At 43.7% G+C, this 21,763-nt stretch overlaps 2 protein-coding genes across 4 annotated transcripts; one reads left to right on the plus strand and one right to left on the minus strand.

Moving 5' to 3' along the window:
* Positions 1–2,144: 2,144 nt before the first annotated feature.
* LOC121537652 (glycerol-3-phosphate dehydrogenase [NAD(+)], cytoplasmic) lies at positions 2,145–7,036 on the minus strand. Its single transcript, XM_041845231.2, has 9 exons — positions 6,929–7,036; positions 6,555–6,736; positions 6,050–6,227; positions 4,729–4,869; positions 4,298–4,436; positions 4,067–4,179; positions 3,620–3,853; positions 3,321–3,427; positions 2,145–2,756 (listed from the first exon to the last, which is right to left on the minus strand). The coding sequence occupies exons 2-9, from the start codon at positions 6,593–6,595 to the stop codon at positions 2,660–2,662; spliced, it is 1,050 nt and encodes a 349-aa protein (XP_041701165.1). The 5' UTR covers positions 6,596–6,736; positions 6,929–7,036; the 3' UTR covers positions 2,145–2,659.
* Positions 5,351–17,095, plus strand: LOC121537651 (oxysterol-binding protein-related protein 11). Of its 3 annotated transcripts, none has more exons than XM_041845229.2 (13): positions 5,351–5,657; positions 7,870–7,938; positions 8,230–8,405; positions 8,905–8,984; positions 10,208–10,408; positions 10,973–11,174; positions 12,349–12,497; positions 13,016–13,150; positions 13,896–14,373; positions 14,663–14,849; positions 15,233–15,415; positions 15,610–15,763; positions 16,127–17,095. In XM_041845229.2, exons 1-13 carry the CDS (start codon positions 5,650–5,652, stop codon positions 16,181–16,183), a joined length of 2,079 nt encoding a protein of 692 aa, XP_041701163.1. In that variant the 5' UTR covers positions 5,351–5,649; the 3' UTR covers positions 16,184–17,095. The 3 variants fall into 3 exon arrangements, with proteins under 3 accessions (XP_041701163.1, XP_041701164.1, XP_041701162.1); XM_041845230.2 differs by lacking the exon at positions 5,351–5,657 and adding an exon at positions 6,743–6,876; XM_041845228.2 differs by lacking the exon at positions 5,351–5,657 and adding an exon at positions 7,113–7,522.
* Positions 17,096–21,763: the final 4,668 nt, after the last annotated feature.

Here is a 21,763-nt window from a genome sequence, read left to right on the forward strand (position 1 = left end):
GCCCATTTGGCGGGCATTGACATGTAAAGAGACTGTGTGTCAGTGACAGCTGAGGAGAGCAGGCACTGTAATTAGCTGTGTGTGTACAGAGAGGATGTAGGATGGACCATTATGCCCCCTCTCCCCTCCCTTTGACATCCAGCATCACTGATCATATTCTGAAAAACAGACAAACTGGGTATAGCAGACCTGGATTCAACTAGTGTTTATTTTCTTCCAAATACTTTGAGCGTTTGATTGAGCCTATCTGAAATGCAAGATAATAATCTAATAATATAAAGTGTATGCCATTTAGAAGACGCTTTTATCCAAAGTGACTTATAGTAATGCGTGCATAGATTTTACATATAGGGTGCTGGTTTGCACTAGTCCTTTGCTTCCATCGCACTGTTCGATCAAGGACAAGGGAAATACTCAATCAAGTATTTGAAAGAAAATGAATCCTATTTGAACCCAGGTTATATAGCTTACCCAGACAGATATTCTAAATTATTGACTGAGAGCAGGGAGGACTTAAAACCATCGACCTCTCTGCGAAAGTCTGTGTGGGATTTCACACATAAATCTAAGGGTGTGAGAGCCAGGTGGTTGGGGCCTGGGTTGGCCCCTTCAGAGCCTGCAGGGCCTGGGAGATATGTTTGGAGGAGGAACTGACAGAACCATCCATGTGAGACACAGGTGTGATCAACCAACTGTGAATAACTCACCCCCACCTCATTACATGCAGTAAATCACAGCAGAACACTATTTGTTGTAACTCAACATTGCATAGTGTTGAATTAATCCTCATGTACTGTAATGATAGCCTTGGATTTGTTGATGCTGTAAGAGAGTTGGTTAAGAACCTGGTTAAATGAGTAACGTTGCCTGAGACTTGACAACTTGCGTTAGTTCCTCAAGCTAATGCCTTAGCTCAGCGGGCTAACACAGTCGTGTCACCCAGCAAGAGCCGGGTTTGAGCCCCAGTCAGTCACACGGTCAACTTGTACTGCTATAATTGGATAAGTAGATGTATTTGTGTCAGCAGCATGCAGACTCCGTGATATCTCAACCATGAACTATCTGGACCGAGACCTCACACTCTGCTCTCTTTTGCTAACTTTCTCCTCCTGAGTCCAAGACTCTCTATCACAACAGGACAGTGTTGTGTAGGGACTAGTTGGCCTACGTGCAGTTACCAAGGTGATTAAGCTGCTCTTTCAAGCCCAGGACTGAAGAAGCACCTCTTCACTTTGTGACAGAGGATCAAGGTCTCAACCTCCACAAGGCTCACACTGTCTCACATCAAAACACTGATGACAGTTCAGCTGGAAGTGAAGGGAGGTGAGGGGGAGCCTAACCTGCGGGAAGCCCCGACACAGGTCCTCTCCTGGGGCCCCATGTCCCACGGGAAACTGGGGCGGACAGGGTGCCTCAACCTGGGCCTCTGCCATCTCCGTGGCCCCCTGCCTTCCGTTGTGCCCTTTGATGTCCTGAGATGTGTGGGATCCGGGGCAGCCTGTCTGTGGAGCTGTCAACCTGAAGAGAGGCCTCCTCCTCGTCGGGTTACCCAGGAAAGAGTGAACCGTGGCTGGACACAGTCGTGGCTACAGTGTGGAGGGATGGATGGAAGCATCAAGGTCCCTCTGATCTGATGGGACATTCAAACGCCTAGCTGATTGTGCGCTATCCCACTAAGCCTCTGTTCTTCTCACTGTGATATAGCCAGAAGAGATGGAGAGACAAGGGCCACAATTGTTCTTTAATCCTGGGTCTGATATGGTTGTGTCACAGAAGACTCCAGGGAATGGGTTTGTGGAATATCTGTAATACATTTACATCTGTGTTCTCTAGGATAAGTAGGCCTCCATCTTTGAAGTGAAGGCAAGAACTTTAGATACAATGTAATTGTTATGTAAAGCTGATTAAACAGTTAAACGTAAGCAATCCTTCTTTCATCAGGGGAACATCTCATTAAAATATATTAAATATGTTATTTCATTTTCTTGCATGGACAACAGGACAATATTAGACAATCAAATCAAATAAACGTATTTGTTATTGCTCTCTCATCTTAACAATGTCAAGTCTATTGTTCTCGGTTACCCTCTGAAAGGCTTTCAATGTTAAAAGTAAGAAGCGTGCCAAAATGAAGTGAAACAAAAGAAACACAAAAATTTATTTTTCAATCAAAAGTATTGTTTTGAGAATATTTGTTCAACAAATTGTAAAAATTCAAAATTAATAGAAAACATTTTTTAATCAGCAACAATTACTAAGCATTTGTCAAGTGCTTTAGTTGATAAGCTTATACACAATCAAAACACAAAACATATGAATATGCGACAAAGCACGTTAAGTAGAGTGGTTCTTCAGACTTAGTATCAAATGATAAGGAATATTTAGTGGTTACAGTTACATTTTTATGTAGTTACAGTATTATGAATGAATATTTATGCAGCACTGCTGCCCCTCTGATGGTATGATGGTGCTATTGGAAGTGACTCTGGGGTGAAGTTTCCCTATAGGTACAGATCTACGATCAGCTTCCCCTCCCCCAGTCCCAACTTTAACTATAAGTGGGGGACTGGAAAACTGACCCAAGATCAGCATCTAGGGGCGACTTCACTCTACACCATTGGAGGAGCTGCAGGTTCCGTGGCTTCAGGTTACAGAGTGATCACATGTGTTCAGGGTGGTTCTGCAGACATGTGATAAACTCCTGCACAGCTTTGCCCTCAAAGCAGATCTGATACACAGAGGCAAACAACGGAAACCTACAAGACAAAAAAATTGCACTAAATCTCAATGCAGCAAGACGTGGTTCCATTAGCAGCAATCACCATTTGTTGAGGAGAGCTTCAGTTAATATTTGAAGCTAATTTGCTTAAATTAATGTAGTGAATGAGTAAACGAACATTGGAGGAACATTTGCAAGTCATTAAATGCATTAAAAAGGTAGGCTCAGCGATACACGAAGTAAACAGAAATATCGGGGCAATTTCCGCAAGAGTGTTGAAGCATGAGGCTAAACTTCTTCACTCTTTTGATCCCATAGCCATCATTACATTTACATTTTAGTCATTTAGCAGACGCTCTTATCCAGAGCAACTTGCAGTTAGTGAGTGCATACATTTTCATACTGGCCCCCCGTGGGAAACGTACCCACAACCCTGGCGTTGCAAGCGCCATGCTCTACCAACTGAGCTACAGGGGACTACATCATGTTGTAGCAGCGTGAAGCGGGCCCGTGCACATGCGCAGATCCTCTGTGTGACTGTGTGAGAGCAAGAAAAATAATATCGCAGAGTCTCACTTTAAGGTGAAAGAGTTGTACTCACTTGCTAATCATGTCTCTCTTCTTTAGAATTTTGAACACCTCAGCGGAGGTTTGTGGGCCTTGCAGCTTCTGGCCATTGAGCATCTCAGCCTCTAGCTCTTCAATAGACTGGAAAGGTATGCAACATAGTTACTTACTTTACTTAAAGCATGTATACGCACACACACACAAACATACCATGAGTTTCTTGAAGTGTTGGATATTAATATCTTAACTGTTATCAATCTGACAAAACAGGTGAAAGTTGTACTGGTCACAGCACAGTCACATCTCTGAGTCGTAGTTGTCTAGATATCTCACCTTGGATGTCTTGGCGAAGGCCTCAGCCACCTTGCGGTTGCGTCCCCCGTAGCAGGTGGTGATCAGGTCGGCGACCCCACAGCTCTCCAGGAATGTCACGGAGGACACCTGGCCCTTACAGAACAGCTTGGTGAAGGCAATCATCTCCATCAGCCCCAGCCGGATCACCGCAGCCTTGGTGTTGTCCCCAAAGCCCAGACCGTCACAGAACCCAGCGCCCACCGCTACAATGTTCTGGGAAGGAGAGAGTGGGAAAGGAACCAGTGGTATGTGCAGTCTTCTACTTTTTTTTTTTAGCAATATGATTAATGGTTTAGAAAAATATTTATTTACAATGTGAGCAAATAAAACAGTGGAACGAAACATAGGCCTTCTGTGTAAGTTACATTCACGTTGTAGCTATATGTAGCAAAAGTTGTTCTCTTTGAACTGAATTGTAAATTGTACCTTGAGAGCCCCACAGAGTTCTACTGTGTCACTCTCCTGCACCACGGTGATCCTGAAGTTGGGAGTCTGCAGCAGCTCTTTAAAGATGTGTCCGTTTGCTTCGTTCTTAGCTCCTGTTCAGGTAGTGATAGAAAGTCAAGATAAACATAACTGCATCAGTGGGAGTTGCAACCCAAGTGAGGACAGAAAACATTACAGCAATATTCTAGATATTATATAAAAATGTCTTACCAATTGTGGTCTCACAGAACTTCTCATCAGCCACTTCGTTGGCAATGTTGGCCCCCATCAGGACGCTAACCTCGATTTCCAGTTTCTCGCGGATGATGTCAGAGATGAGCTTCAAGCCCTCTGGGCCTTCATCGATGCCCTGAATAAGGACCAGGGCAGAAAAGAGATCTTAGGCTGCCTTCAATCACTCATTTTGTAACATATAACCCTAGTTACCAGCATTTGGGTGGCTACATTTTTTTTGACTAGGCTACTGTTACATAATGAGTGTAAAATCATAGCCATGATGATAAGTTCATACAGCTGAGACTTTCCCTGAGTGATAAGAAGCCCGATATGAAGCCAGAGCAAAGTCCGACATAAATTGTATAGATTTTAGCAATGATTTTTCGAAGAGAGAGCTGGTGTGAAAAATAGGTAAATGACATTACTTTGATGAGGGATATTCCAATGGTTCCCTGTGTAATATGAGGTTTCATCTGATCACAGAGCCTCCCAATGAACTGATGTGGAATGACAAAGATCAGTATGCTGGCCCCTTTCACCGCTTCTGTGATTTCTGGAACAGCAACCTGGTAAATTGGAGCGGAAAAAGATAGCATGATACATTGTACTATTCATGATGGATGTTACTGTGTAGTAGCATTTATCATTAATCTACATTACAAGCAGTGGAGGCTGCTGAAGGGAGGACTGCTCATAATAATGGCTGAGCAGATAGGGCGGCGCACAATTGGCCCAGCGTCATCCGGGTTTGGGGAGGGTTTGGCCGGGGGGGGGGGGGCTTTACTTGGCTGATCGCGCTCTAGCGACTCCTTGTGCCGGGCCGGGCGCCTGCAGGCTGACCTCTGTCATCAGTTGAACAGTGTTTCCTCCGACACATTGGTGCGGCTGGCTTCCGGGTTAAGCGGGCGGGTGTTAAGAAGCGCGGTTTGACGGGTCATGTTTCGGAGGACGCATGACTTGACCTTCGCCTCCCGAGCCCGTTGGGGAGTTGCAGCAATGAGACAAGATAGAAATTTGGGAGAAAAAGGGGGTAAAAAATATATATAAACTACATGATATATTGTCAAAAATTATATCCTGATATGTAACTGTACAGATTTCTTACCCCAGCACTATTTTATAAGGTTAGTGTTCCCACATGGCCATATCTCCATGTTACAGCGCTTTATTAAGGAAGACTGATGGAAGGCAGAGAAGACCACCTGTGCTAATTAGCTATCTAGCATGCTTGAACACCTGTGTGTAATTAGCTATCTAGCCTGCTCGAACACCTGTGTCTAAGCATAACTGGGAAGGAAGTGTAGTTTGTCATCTGGAGGCACACAGCCATATGGATCTGTGCAAACATGATACAGTAAGTGTATCTTTTTATTTGAAAGATTATTTCTCGGTGATATGAAAGATAATTCCATGTTTCAAAAACCTCATTGCAAGCGATGATTATTGACGTTTCTAAATGTTAAAACAAAGCGATGGGATTGTAGTTCACATGGGCCCACCGGTAAACGGTGCTTATAGCTGAGAACCCTTGGGATAAGGCAGAATGCCTTGTTAATGCTTTGGGTTCTTGAGAACAAACCAGACACGTTGTTAGCTCTGTATAGGTCAAACTTCACTCATCTTATCTGTGTGTATCCTTTTACAATCATAAAAACATGTCCGGAGATAACTCCAGAATTATTGCACAACTCAATGATTTTTAATTTTGAGGCAAGAATCCCATATTAAACAAAACACAATACTAACCACATTTTTGGGAAGCTTGTGACCCGGTAGGTATTTGACGTTCTCATGCTCTGTGTTGATGATTTCTGTTAACTTTTTGCCATCGATCATCTCTTCAAACACCCACATGTTGACAATGGGGTCAAACCTGTTGGATCCCTTTGCATTGTGGCCGACGATTTTGGCTATCGCAGAGCCCCTAGGAAATTATGAAAACAGCGATTTAGATAGGAGGGCAATGGAATAACGCCATTCATATTTTCAAAATCACACTCGCAAAATGAACAATATGCTAATTATGGGGATACCATAACCAGCCTACATTCAATGAATGTAGATCCTACATTCAATGAATGTAGATCAAACTTCTATATTTGATATTCTGTGAAACTACATGCAAGTTGTCAATTTAGCCAAATAGCAGCACTTTGTAGTTGGCTACATTATGAATCAATCAGTGGAATTCATGATGATACAATGTTGTCGAATGCAGGCACATGCAAATAGAGAAAGCCCATAAATATACCAGTTTCCAGATCCAACGATGCACACTTTCTTAGCAGGCATTGTTAAGGTGGAGTAGCAGGCACGATTCCTTTAAGTGTTAACAGATCAGTAAAATGCCGTGTTTATATCCATGTCCATAACTTCCTTATACGCCCTAGTCGTGTGGGCAGCACATTGTTTTTAGCACTCCACCCTTTTTACCTGTATATAAAAGAAGAGAGAAGTTTGTACAGGTTAGGGTTCTTCTGGGTGTGCAACCACGACGAACCTGTCATGACAAGTATGGACAGACATTTATGCTTGGAGAAAGTCCTATAATTTTCTCGATTTGCAGAGCTCGGGTGAGACACACAATTCTCACTGTTTGTCATGCAAAATGACTGGAATATATACCGGCGGTAGCTCGATTGGGTATGTGCCAGGATATATTTGAAGATGTGTTCTATTGCTACAAAGGCAACATATTTCGATAAACTTTGTAGCCTACAATTTTCCTTATTTATTTTTTTGCCAATGCGGAAGTCCTTTCATGGAGTGGAATCACATGATTCCAGTAACGTGTCGCGTCATCGTGAAGCCTGTTAGAAGCGATTTGGATCATGTAAACACCGAACTAACACGCCACTGTTTTTATAATAATATACTGTGATGGATTACTTCATCAGTCGTTTAGATAGATTTTCATGAACGATAGCTATGTGTTTTGTTAAGCCATGCACAGAAGAAATCCGTCTGTGAGCAAGGCCTTCAAGTTAGCAAATCAGGTCTAGAGATTGCTGTTTTGCTAGCTGTCAAGCTAGTTAGCTAGCTAACGTTTCTGGCAAGGTTTGTAGCTTGTTAGCTAGCTATAACGTTGGCTGTGACTATGCAAGGGGAAACCGCCACGGCAATACGAATCTCGGACAGTGAAGGGAAACTGGATGTCTTTCTCCAGAAAGGGACGCCTGGTAGTTCTGGAAGAGGGAGTTCGAAAGGCTGGCAGTACAGGTATGCTGACTGTCTAGCTAGCTAGGCTAATTATGTGGCTTAGCCATATTTGGCTAACCTAGTTAGCTAAGTTTGCTGCAGTGATTTGTTTGGCTAGTAGGCAGTGCACCACACATCTTCAGTTGGTAACTAGCAAGCCTTTGGTCAAATGTTTGCTGGCTAGCCAGCTATGGTTTCTAGCTTTTCTAGCTGAGCTTACTGACTTAGCTATTAGTTAGTTAACAGGCTAACCAGAGGAATCAGAGGTTCATCTGGAGTTGAATTTTGCCAACCCACTGCTGTTATTGTAGCATAACTAGTTTTTTTTGCTAACTGTCAATCATTTTCTCAATCTCTGCTCTATTCAGTGACCACATGGAAAATATTGATGGTTACCTGATGAAATACACCAATTTGGTAACAGGATGGCAATATAGGTGAGTGGGCAGCCCTGGTTGAATAACATTGAACGGTGCTATGTGCATTTAGCAAAAGTATTTACAGTATGATCAAATCAACTAAACATACTATTGAATTGATTCAATGCTTTGTCAACAAGCATCTTGAGGTCAAGGGCGTTGGGCCAGTAACCAAAAGGTCACTGGTTCGAATCCCCGAGCCGACTAGGTGAAAAATCTGTCTATGCCCTTGAGCAAGGCACCTAACCCTATTTTTCTCCTCAAATGTAAATGTCAATGTTTTGATTGAACGTTCTGCCCTTCATGCAGGTTCTTTGTCCTCAACAATGAGGCGGGGTTGTTGGAGTACTTTGTCAATGAGCAGTCCAGGCCCCAGAAACCTCGCGGGACGCTCCCCTTGGCAGGGGCGGTCATATCCCCCAGCGACGAGGACTCTCACACCTTCACGGTCAATGCCATCAGTGGGGAACAATACAAGCTCAGAGGTAAAACACACACACTATTGTGTGTCTCTCACACTCACCAATCAAAACCGCTTCAACAACTCATACAAGAGTGTCATGCTGTTTGAGTAGTCTGGACATGTATGGTTTGCATTTCAGCACAATGTTATTATATCCTCAATGCATCAGTCAGTTGTTGGACAGGCAAGATACACATAGTCACTGTCAGACTGTTGTACCAAGACTTCAGGAATGGGAGAAAGCTGGTAAAACATGCAAATCAATACGTGATAATGGAGGTTTTCTCATTATCCTCGGTCGGAGAGGGATAATGTTGTCGTTATTGATCCATGCAGAGAGAGATTCACTCGGCTGCACAGTAATGAGCTCACTCGGTTCAGGCACCAAACGAAAGAAAACTGACTGAAACAGGGATGCACTAACTGAACATACCCAATAGGAAATTCTCGTTTGAATTTTCAGTTGCAAAACATTTTGCAACAGTATGCACTAATGAATGTGACCCTGTTGTGTCTCCCAGCCACGGACGCCAAAGAGCGACAGCACTGGGTGAGCCGGCTGCAGATCTGCACGCAGCACCATACTGAGGCCATGGGGAAGGTAAGGGCAAGGGCTTTTCGTCTGACACTCACCCACTTTCGCAGACACTTGCGTGCAGACACACAGTTGCATGCACACGCAGACAGGCACACGCACTCGACATCACACGCTCTTTCTCTAACTCTCTCTCACTCACAATGTTTTCCCTTGATCCAGACACTCTGCTAGCTCGTTTTGTTATGCAATCCCATTGATCGTGTCCATGGTTGCCTGTAACATGAGCTTAATAACAGAAGTGCAGAGGGGATGTCTTGTATTTAGATTAGATGTAGTAGTGTTTGTGCTTGATAATGATAACACGTTGATGGGAACTCTAGCTACTATTCATTTAGCTTAGTTATGAGCCAAGACCATCCTAGATGCCAGCCTTTGAGTGTAGTATTGTAACACACGAAAGACACCCCTGCCTGCATCATAGCAGACAAACTGGGGTATGTGACACTTCCTTATTTTTCTAAAGTTTGACCTTCCTTTCCTGGCTGAAGTCAGTGAGTCAGCATTACTCGGTGGGATTTCCTTCTTAACAGATGTACACTTTCTATTGAAATACTGAGAAGACAGAATGTGACAAACCACAAGCACGATGCAAACTATTCTTGGATAAATTGTGGCGTAACCATAATGACTCGATTCAGTACAGTTCACATTGGCCTTAATTCGTCTTGCATCTTGAGCACTTGAGTTGAAGACAATCAACATTTACAGAGCACATTGACATGACACCATAAGGTCACACAAATAGTCATAAACAAGATGGCTCCATAGGTTAAAATTCCCCTAGGTACAGATCAAGGATCCTCTTCCCCTCCCACAATCCTAACTCTAACTCATAGAGATAGCAGACTCATCATTGATATAACTCGTTTTAACATGGAAATGTCCATTTAGGGCTTCCACCATTTTAAAGTAGTCAACTGGGTGGGGATTCCTATAAGTTGGGAGCAATCAGCCAATGAAGAAGAAGGAGGAAATGGACTAAGCCTCATTGTCGCTGCCCATGCTGTCACAGACACTAGAATGGTACAGATACAAAGATGAGTCCTCTATCTCTATGCTGTAACCATTAGTAGAGGAAATGTTAAACTGACCCAATATCAGTGTCTAGGGGCAACTTTACATACATCCCACAAGCTCCAATGATGAAAAGAGAATTTTTCCCAAGATACTATCGCAGATGAGATGCACTGTATGACACATTTGTTGACCATCTTGTCTTTGTCCAGAGTAACCCTCCGCCCAAGTCTCGCAGTTACTCCATGGCGTCTCAGGGGAGCGCCAGCTCGCCCCTGTCCCAGCGAAGGCCCAGCCAGCTCCAGAACCAGAACGCCGCCTCCTCCTTCAGCATGACTCAGCTCCACAAGGGCTCCTCGCTGTACTCCTCCAAGAGGTCCCTGCTGCCAGACCATCTGCTCGACGCCAGAGAGGTAGGCTGGGGATGGGGACGGTAGCCATTTCCTCGTGAACCAAAATAGAAGTGGGGTTTAGCAAAGCTTAGTGTTGTTTCTTTTCCTCAGTGTTTTGATTTATTTTCATCTTACGTGTTTTTGTAATAACTTTGCGTCTCGACTGGAATGACCGGTGGTAGAGAGAATAATATATCTTCTGCCTTATTTGAAATGTATTTTGTCTTAGAGGGTATTCTCTTCTTAGTCTTTTTACCCTTCTTACCCAGCTTTTTTTGTTTCGTGTCATTTTATGAAGACCTTTCATCCATCTAGGACTAGGTTACAGGGACTTCTTTGTTTTAATCTAATGACGGATATAGCAAGCACATTTTACATCGGTATCATGGGACCCCTGTAGCTCAGTTGGTAGAGCATGCCGCTTGCAACGCCAGGGTTGTGGGTTCGTTTCCCACGGAGGGCCAGTATGAAAATGTATGCACTCACTTAACTGTAAGTCGCTCTGGATGAGAGCGTCCGCTAAATGACTAAAATGTAAATGTATCAACTTACTCCTCCGGTTCCTTCCGCTCTTCTTCCTCCCAGATGATGACCCAGGCCCAGGGCCAGCACCGAGACCTGATCCATATCATCGAGGGCCTGCCCCCGGCCACGGGTCCCCTCTCCCCACTGGACCAGGACCTGCTTATGCTCAAGGCCACCTCCATGGCCACCATGAACTGCCTCAACGACTGCCTGCACATCCTGCAGCTACAGCAGGTGGCCCGCCAGGGGAGCTCTCTGGGAGGTGAGGGTGACCGCTGGGGTCGGAGGGGGAGTAGGTCCTTACTGGTACTAGTAATGAGTGTTCATTTATGAACTCCAATGAAAAGAAGGGGATCTGTGTGCATGCACTGTTCGTTTTCTCAGTGGGTAGATCTCTATTGCCAGGCTTTCTCAGATTTGCCTTCTAGATGATGTTTAATTTAACACTGAAGAGAGCAAGGTAGAAACTGTTAAGTTACCTTCTCTTTGACCCATTTCTCAAAGTTAGCCATGGAAGTCTACATGGATTAAAGTGTTTTGTTTCCAAGAATGACTTTAGTCATGTTTAGTTGTCTGCGACATGTACTAGACACACATCATGTGCTTGCACAATTCTACCTCACAAATCATGGAACTGCACATGTAGACCCGCCCAGTCCAGATGTACTCCGAAAGCCGACGGTGGAATTATTTTCCATAATTGATGAGGGAGCGGTACTTATTCTTATCGGCTGTCTAGGGTGGTAACCAGATCTCTCATTGGGTAACTGAGTAATAACAGCTCTCCCAATTAACCACCTTTCTTCCTTTTTGATCACACAGCACCATACTGACAGCCAAGAGACCTTACCAAAAATGTATGGCTGCTACTATCTCAGCCATTTCTTTTGACAGAGCCAACCAGACATTGTGCAATAGGGGAAATGGGGAAAAGCCGTCACAAGTTACCGGTTTGACGTAGGAGATCGTAAGAGATCTTGTTACCTGGCATCCATATTTCATTAGGCCCACAAACAGGACGGAACCCGGGGATGAGCCAATCAGGAAAAGGTGTCAAGGATTGTGTGGGCCGTGCTAATTTGAATGGGCCTCGCCTCCCACCCAAACACCCATAGAAATACCCTATGTGGCGCTAATGCTAACCCACCAATCAGGCGGTGCGGACATTTCCTGTTGGCGCGGCATAAAACGTATCTCGATACTCAACGGGGATCGGGTTAACGTCTCCATCCTGTGGTCTTGGAGAACTGTCAGGGGAATACGCCAGCCAGCCACCCCATCCAGCCAGCCTGGGTCTTTTTTTGAATGGTTGCTGGCTACAACCTCATTGTTTTGGTTGGGTAGTCTGGTAGTCTCAAGGGGTCTCGTAGCGTAGCCTAGCATGAGTACCTCTGAGCTAAAGACCGCGGTGGCTGCCGCTGTGTCGCGTGTTACAGGACCTACCATTGAGTGGCTGGAGCCCAAGCTGCCGGACATCCTGAAGAACGGCGGGCCCTTGGACAGCTTCAGCACCGGGGGAGAGGGAGGGCCGCTGGAGGGCAGCCTCCTGGAGCTGAGTGCCACGGAGCCCTGCAGTTTCTCTGGGGTAAGGACACAGAACATTAATAGTCCCAAAAGGGCTTTTCACAGCCAAACTGTATCAATCTCTGAGCAGGAGTGCTGATCTAGGAGAATCCATTTAGATCATAATGAATAGGACTATAAGGCAAAACAGATTCTAAATCACTACTCATACTCCTAAGACTTTCTGAATAAAGGCCCTGGCCTGGTTACGCATCCAGCATAGTTACTGGAGCTGTGCTGGAAAGGGCGACATGAAAATAAAGTATTTGAAAAGTGATATAGGCGTATCTCTTTGGACAGGACAATTTGACTTCAGTACTTTTTTTAATTTAATGATTAAATAAATAGCAACGTTTCCAATGATCAATTTGTCTAACAATGTGTCCATGGTCAGATGGGGAGGATGGTCAAATAAATATAACTAAATAAAGGCCTTTTTATTTCATGGCTTTTTGTTGTAGGTGCTTCAGTTTGACAGTTTTTCAAGATGCAAGCCACAACTTTTGTTGTTCTCAAAGTAAATATTGTATCTCCTGCCAGGAGGAGATTGACGGAGAGGACGAGGTGGAGGACGCGTTCACGGAAAAGGAGGAGGAACTGGGGGCGGTGGAGGAGGAGCGCAGTGTCATCCTACACCTGCTCTCGCAGCTCAAGCTGGGCATGGACCTCACGCGGGTAGGTCGAGTTCCCCCCCCGGCCGTGGCCTGGACACAGCCTGAAACATACATCGGGCTGGACCAAGGCCCAGATAGACAGACCATAGTGGTGTCTTGTTTTCCTTCCTCTGATTGGCTAATGTAAAGGACTGCGTACTGGAGTTAAGAAATGCCTATCGTTTTGCTTTTCTTGTTGACTTCATAGTAGAGCTGGGTGATATGGACTGAAATCCATATTGCGATAAATTGCCTTAATTGATGCGATAACAATAAATAGAACGATACGTTTTAAAGTTAATGTGCACCAGTCTTTTATATGTATTATCCTTTAAACTAATACTACTAGTTTGATGGTTTTAGCCATCAATTGTCCCATTAACAATCACCCATATTAGCAAACTTATTTAATTTCAAACTTCACATTTCTCTAGTATAGGCTACAAAACGGCTGCAATAAGTGATCGGTATGGTCGGTGTCGATCATTTTCCATTGTCGTCCCAGCTCTAATTTCAGTTTCCCATGGTTAGCAGCAGTCTGCAAGTGTAGGCTCAAAGCCAGATGGGTGTCGGATGGTAGTTGGTCAGTTAATCAATTCATGAAAAGAGAATGTGTTCTCAATAACCTCAAATTGCAATTCAAGCTTTGTTTTGAATGATGTTTACCTCATAGCTACATGTCATTATCGACCACACACTAGGTTATTGAATGGTTCTCAATAACCCACCTGCTTCAATAAAGATCATAAATAGTTCTGTCTCCTCAGGTGGTGCTACCCACCTTCATCCTGGAAAAGCGCTCCTTACTAGAGATGTACGCCGACTTCATGTCCCACCCGGACCTGTTCGTGTCCATCACAGACGGCCAAGGGCCCGAGGAGCGCATGGTGCGCTTCGTCGAGTACTACCTCACCTCCTTCCACGAGGGCCGCAAGGGCGCCATCGCCAAGAAGCCCTACAACCCCATAATCGGCGAGAGCTTCCACTGCTCCTGGAGGGTGCCCAGGTCAGGGGAACCTGCTAAGGATGCCCCCTCACCCCCCTCTCCTCCCCAGGGAAGCCCCACGACCGAGGAGGAGGACGGCAGTTACGAGTTGCGCTTCGTGGCTGAGCAGGTGTCCCACCACCCGCCCGTGTCGGGCTTCTACGCCGAGTGCCCCGAGAGGCGGATGTGCGTCAACACCCACGTGTGGACCAAGAGCAAGTTCATGGGCATGTCCATCGGGGTGTCCATGATCGGGGAAGGTAAGGCCGGCCAGAGACAGGGTATCGATTTATTGCACCATCTGTGTGACACGGTGCATGCTAGCGCCAGAGCGGTTTGAAATCGAGAGACTCGGCTAGGGATTAGGCCTACTTCCTTCAGACCAATGTCAAAGGGAGAGTGGACATTTCTTCCATACTAGTTACTGACAGGAAGTACTTATTGTTGAGTCTTTCGACTTCAAACCTCCTGCTAAAAGTGGTCTGTAAGATGCATCTGTCTAATGCTAACAATATAAAGTATAAACCATATTGTAATCTGTGTGTGTAGGCTGTCTATACCTGCTGGAGCATGACGAGGAGTACACGTTCACGCTGCCCTGTGCCTACGCCCGCTCCATCCTTACCGTGCCCTGGGTGGAGCTGGGGGGAAAGGTCAATGTGAACTGCACCAAGTCGGGATACTCCGCAGTCATCACCTTCCAGACCAAGCCCTTCTACGGCGGCAAACTGCACAAGTGAGTGCCCCTCACAGAGCGCACACACACACCTGCAGAGGAATTTCTAATGCTGTCATTAAATTGTTGCATTGGCTTTTGGTTAGGTTTATGTCCCTGTGCGGTTACATCATATAGTTATTTCCATGTTGTTTTTAGATTTAAAAATGATTTTTATGGATCCTATGACTCCCTGGAAAACCGGGGCTGTTGAGGAGTGGATTATCCTGGCTAAAGAAAGATTCATTGAAATGTAGTTAATAAACAAGTATTTGAATAATTTATAAAAGCCACAACTCTTTGGATTGAAGTGACCTCAAATTGTTTTGCATAGTTTGCGTGGAGAGGCTGTGATTGGTTGATATCGTTGACCATGTGTCCTGTTCTCCTGGCGCCTCACGCAGAGTGACGGCGGAGGTAAAGCACAACGCTACCAACGTTGTGGTGTGCCGCGTGCAGGGCGAGTGGAACGGCGTGCTCGAGTTCAGCTACCAGAACGGCGACACGCGCATGGTGGACGTCACCAAGCTGCCCGTCACTAAGAAGCGGGTGCGCCCCAACGACAAGCAAGTACCAACCGAATCGAGGTTAGACAAAAAAGTTGAAATATGAATATGCTCCGATGTATTTTCTATGCTTTCCGGTGAGGTTGTGGCATAAATAAGGACTGTAGATGAAAATAATGTTTAGTTAATTCTGGTGCTGTTACACCTCTGTATTGTTGACTATATTGTGCATTGTCTCAGTAATAGACATGATACACTAGATAACTGTGTTTTAGGCGCCTGTGGCAGCACGTGACTGAGTCGCTGCGTCAGAAGGACATTGAGAAGGCCACGGAGCACAAGAGGATCCTGGAGGAGAGACAGAGAACTGAGGAGAGACACCGCACTGAGACAGAGACCCCATGGAGGACCAGATATTTTGAGAGCGAGGTACGTAGAACATAATCTTGACAAACCCTTTTCATATTTAGTGTGCTTGCTTCAGCAAGACCTGGGGAGCCTGGGTCAGACATGCTTTTGGACAGCTGAAGCAAGCACACCCATTTTCTTTGGGAAACGTTCTAGTATTATTGTGTTTCGTTAAGCGGTCAGGCATTTTGACACCCAATTTTGCTGGAAAAATGCAAGGATAATGGACGCATCTCATGAGGCATTTACAGTTTATATTCTTCAGGAATCAATGGATTTTGATATGAATATTAATAATGGATTCTCTTCTGTCAGACATTTTAATCTCACAGATTGTACATATTTTTTTTGGTAATGTTTTCTATGGTCTTCTCTCTATGCTAGGGCGAAGGCTGGATGTATCACAAACCACTGTGGAAAACACCCGCTTTGAAATCTTAATCCTACCGGTCAGTGAGAATCCATCGAGAACTGGTGTAGCCACGAGACTGACGCTCTCTTTTGGTTTGTGTGTGTGTGCGCGAGTGTGGGGTTATTTCCTAAACGGTCGAGGTAAAGCGCGTCCTCCACTTACATGCATACGGATTCAAAAGTATTGGGGAAGCCCTATAACGTGACGACAGGCTATATAGTTTCATCTCACACTCGCTGTACAGCTCACACCTCAAGGTAGTAGGTACAGGCTTTTGTACTGATGGTCACTTTTTGTATAATCCACTCTGAATGAGGACATTTCTTGTACAGATAAAAGGTACTCTATTTACGCCGCCTTAACAATCGTATGATGACGCGCTCTTTTGGGTTGTGTTTAAAGTGTTGACGAATCAGGATTCAGCAGAGCGAGTTTTGTTTTACAGTGACGTCGCACATGAGATTGTGAATCTAAATGCATCGTTCAAAGTACACGACCGTTGGCGTTCGACGGTGTGAACTGGATAGCCATACTCTGGGAGATGATTGGCAAGGCTTGGGTCATGTTCATTAGGGCATGCGACAGAATGTTTTAAAAACGCATTTCAACGGAAAATGAGTTATTGGACAAGTACATACAGTCCCGTTTGGTGCTTAATGAACATGACCCTGCACATATTATCATGTCACAGCTTGGATAAGACACACACACACAACCTGTCACTACATTGAACAAGTTTATAATGGGGACAATGTTCCTGAATTCATACTGTAGGAAATGAATGACATTACTCCTTTTGGATTTGCACAGACATCTCCATTTGGATGATTCCATCGTTTAGAATGATTGACAAGGCTAGTTTGGCATGATACAGATAGTATTTTAATGATTAGCCCCCCCCCAAAGTGAATGCATTTATTGATATGAGATGTATGATAAAGTAACAATCATTCCTTTCGCAGTCCCAAAGGGATACAGTCCTTGCTTGCTTGAGGAATTTTGGAAAATGGAACGCATGATGAGTAATGTCTTTTTTTAATCTACTGCAAGTATTATTATACTCTTACTATGTCTGAATTCCACAATTTGTTAATGTTTTATTATTAAAGCTTTTAACCAAATTAATTTGTTTTCATATGCAAACAAATGTTTTACTTATTTTTCTGGTTAAGAATGTTAATCTCCTGGATATCTCAATCTGTCCTGATTTTGAGCGCAGAATATAACTTAATACCTTCACTTCATTTGTTGATTTTGAATGAGATTACTCGCTCATGTTTCCTTTCAAAAGCTACGGTTCTCAAATTCTCATTCACCCCCCAAATGTATGTGAAATACACAGCAGAGGTTGAGTCTCATCCACACCAATGCAGTCAATATCAGCCTGGAAAGGTTCCCCACCCCCTTTTGATAGGTAGAATGCGGAGAGAAGACCTGTTTGAAGCATGGGATGTGATTCTAACTCTGTATTGATAAGCTATTCTCCATGTCATGGTGCCTTAAGCAATCTCTTCCTGTGTGGGTCTTCCATTCCAAGAGTATAGCATACCTCCCAGGGCCGGACTACCGCATTTCAACACATTTTGCCATGGTCCAGAGAAAAATTTGCAGTTTCATACTGCTATTCTACACATTTTGCCATTTTAAAGCTAATTTTCTGGCAATTCTACACATTATGCTATCTGGGGGCCCCCGACCTCCAAGGGGAGGCCCCTCAACCCCTTCAGGTCAGGGGACCCCGGGGCACATGCCCTGCGTGCCGTTCGGTAATCCAGCCCTGTTTGTTTCCCCTGTCACTGCTATGAATGATGCAATAGCAGAAAGTGTATGTAAATATTGATCGTTTTGGGGTATTTGTTGCATTCTTTCCTGTTTTGAAGAAAGACTAAGCTTAGTAACATAGACCCCTGAATGGTGTTACACGTGTTGACTTAGTTGTTGAATTACTCATTTGTCTTGCTGACCTGTGAAATGCACTGACGTTGAAGGAAACATGACTCCTTGTAGACTAAGATGATGTGTGGTAATGAATGATTAAATAAATTGCCTATCAATTGTGTATCGTGTTTCAACTATTTTTTGCAAAAAATAACTGGTCATACAAGAGTAATATTTGGTAACCCAATAGTTTCCTTATCGACCGTGTTTTACTTACATCATGAAACTGCTCAATATTCTAAAGTGGAGTCCTTGCCGACAATGGGTGTGTAGTGAGCCACACAACCAATACAGAGAAGCTAACTTTCTTTCTCTACATTTGCATGTTTGCCTAACATGGCTAACAGTTTAGGTTAGGTTGGGCATGAGTTCTAATCCCTCTTTAATATTCCTTATGAAAAGAACCACACGTTCAAATACCTTTGTTGTAAATCGTAGAATGAACCACAGCTAGTGTGGGGGAGAAGAGATGTGAATGTGTTTATTGATACAGGACAGATTTCAAGAAACTTTGATAAGAGCCCACTTGATAAGAGCCCAGTCTGGCGGTGTTCACATTGAAGGTTATACAAGATAACGTAATCAAGTTCAACTATAAACAATATTGGTAGTCTTACAAACAGCCAGTCATATCTTAATCACCCAAGAACTGTCGTCTCCACTCACAGGTGGAAGTTACAAAATGTGCCTCAATCTTGTTTGATGCCCTTCCCCCACACAGGGCACAGTCATGTTTCTGTGCATTCTTTCCACGTGTCCTCTTAGGCTTTGCTTTGTTGCAATCATTTGATGTATGTGTTTTTTTTTCTCAGTGTGTATTCTCTGACTATTCAATGTACTTCTGGCACTAAAGCATTTTAAAGACGCGTGTAAGATTTATCCTGTGAATTTCCATATGCAATGTCAAATAACAGACAATTGTGAAAAAAGTGCAACAGTCATGGAGAAGTTTCTCCTGTCTGTCTCCTCATATGCCAATTCAGATTGGAACAATTAGTGAAACATTTACAACAATCCTGACAGCAAAACTGTTTCTCTCTCATTTGATTATCCTCATATGCACTCTCGTGACCGCCAGTGCTCAAAGATCTGTTACTAAAGCGACAATATGATTTCCCTAGTGTGAATCCTCATATGCATAGTCAGATTATGGCCATGCCGAAAATATTTGCCACAATAATGACAGCGATAAGGCTTCTCCCCTTTGTGAATCCTAATCTGAGAACTCGGATTACCACTATGAGCAAAACATTTTCCACAGACCTGGCAGCAATATTATTTCTCCACTGTGTGAATTTTCAGACCCGCGCCAAAGTGAAAACATTTGCCACAATCATTACAGCCAATTATGTTCTACCCTGTGTGGATCCTTGTGATAATTCAGATACCCAACTTAAGAAAAACATTTGCCACATTCACCACAGTGATGCGGTTTCTCTCCTGTGTGAGTCTTCCTATGACACTTCAGATTCCATGCTCCAGCAAAACTGTCACAATCCTGACAGTGATATGATTTCTCCCGTGTGGGTCCTTATATGAGAATCCAGATGTACCCACTGAGGAAAACATTTGCCACATTCATCACAGTGATACGGTTCTGTCCCCGAGTGTATCATGCCTATGAGAAACCAGTTTTCCCATATGAGTGAAACGTTCACTACAGCAAATGGTTTCTCCTTTGTGTGAATCCTCATGTGCAAATTCAGATTGCCACAATCCTGACAGTGATGAGATTTATCTTCTGTGTGAATCCTCCTTTGCACTGGTGATTTTTTCCTGGTGATAAATAAGCTTTTTCTGTGTCTGCGTCCTCTTTGATTTGCGCAGGGGCTGAGAGTCTCTGAGGAATCATCTTCCTTAGGTTCTGTTTTGATCTGTTCAGTAGAGGCCATTCTGTCTTTGTATTCTTCACTTTGGGTTTGTGAGGACTGAGTTGGGTACTGATCATAGTCACTTTTCACCCAGGCAGGAGTGAATACAGAGTCTTCCTCCTCCTGGATGATCCTGAAATCCTCCTGTTCCTCTTTAATCTGTATGATGTTCCAGTCATCTTGTCCCAGACTGGTGCTCCACTCCTGCTTACAGTGCTGCTGCTCAGGGGAAAGCTCCTCTTCAGAGACAATGAACTGCTGAAAATCTGAAGGGAAGGAGAAAGGGATATTAGTGTGCTAGCCAATGTACAATGTCCTTCCAAATGATAGTGGGACTCTCAGACAGGTGAACAGCGACCACTAACGGCTGTTCAGGCTACGAATTCTGCAGAGGCGGGTTGCTAATGGCCCAGTGGAGCTTGCTAGTTGGGTAGGCATTAGGGCTGGGAATAGGCCCTTTTCACGATGACGTCATCTAACTTCCGCCTTTCCGCGTAGCAGGTTAACTTCACTTCCGTTCGCCCGTAACCTGAGACTTCTCTTCTGAGGTACGTTTAAGTTAAATTAGTAAAGTTAAGAGTAATAATGTTTACGTATATGCAATGGTTTGTAACTTGCTAACGTTATTGTTAATTCATAATTGTTCACTGCCTTAGTTACTTAAAAGTGGGCTAACGTTAGCTAACAACAACTTAGTACCAGATACCGATAACGTTAAAAGGTAGCGTTACATTGCTGCCTGGCTGTAATGTAACAAGTTTACTTAGCTAGCTATCTAACCCTTTGTTAGGCAGTTAGTTTATTCATGAATGTATAGTAACTCACCTATTCAAATACTGTTGTGCATGATAGCTAGATAAATATTGATTCCTGGTCAAAGCTGAATGTTAATTTAGCTGTTTATTTTCTCCCGGTGTCTGTATCGCAACAGTATCCCATCCAACACCGAAGCATGGCACAATCTTCGAGAAGATGCTATTGCAGTGTACCATTTTGTTCAAACAACAAACAGAAATTCCCGTATCTTCCCGTAAAAATCTCCTCAGCTCAGCAGGGAGGACACTCTTAAGACCCAGGCCATCGCCCGGCTGAGGATTTTAGTCGAGAGGGCCATACGGAGGGTGAAGGAGTACCATATCTGGGATGGGCTTGTTCCTCTTTCCACAGTGGGTTCAGTGAATCAGCTGTGGGCCATCTGCTGCCTCATGTCGAACTATCAGGGACCTCTTGACATTAAAGGAGACAAACCAGTCTGATGTTTTTGTCAACTGGAAGTTGTATATTTCCTGAGTAAGCTAGATGGGCTGTAAATAGAAGTACTTTTATATTACTGTATTGTATGTACAAAAAAATGTAAATATGAATTAACTTTGTTGGTAATTTAATTGATCTAATGTTATACTGTATGTTTTTGTTAAGGGTAATAACTTTTTCATAGCTATTAATGAACCTAATGTGATATATTGTAAAAATATCCAACTATTAACCATGTTATGTGCTTATGTGTCATGGCACTGATGGAACTATTAAATATATGTTTGCAAGCAACTGCTTCCAATCCTTTTTGATTTTGGTAAGAGCATTTACAACATCGCAATCCTTTTCAAAATTTGTATTTCAATACATAGGAGATATACAGTATATGACAAGTTAATTTGCAGTTAAAGAAAAAAATGTCAAAGGTTCACCTTCCACATTTACCTTAACACTATTTACACATAAAATTCTGCCTTATGTTTTATAACTTAAGAAGACATCCATGTAGATGTTATAATAGAAATGATCAAGTTTCTGTCGCAT

This window comes from Coregonus clupeaformis, unplaced genomic scaffold (genome assembly GCF_020615455.1).
Source record: "Coregonus clupeaformis isolate EN_2021a unplaced genomic scaffold, ASM2061545v1 scaf0464, whole genome shotgun sequence".
NCBI lineage: Eukaryota > Metazoa > Chordata > Actinopteri > Salmoniformes > Salmonidae > Coregonus > Coregonus clupeaformis.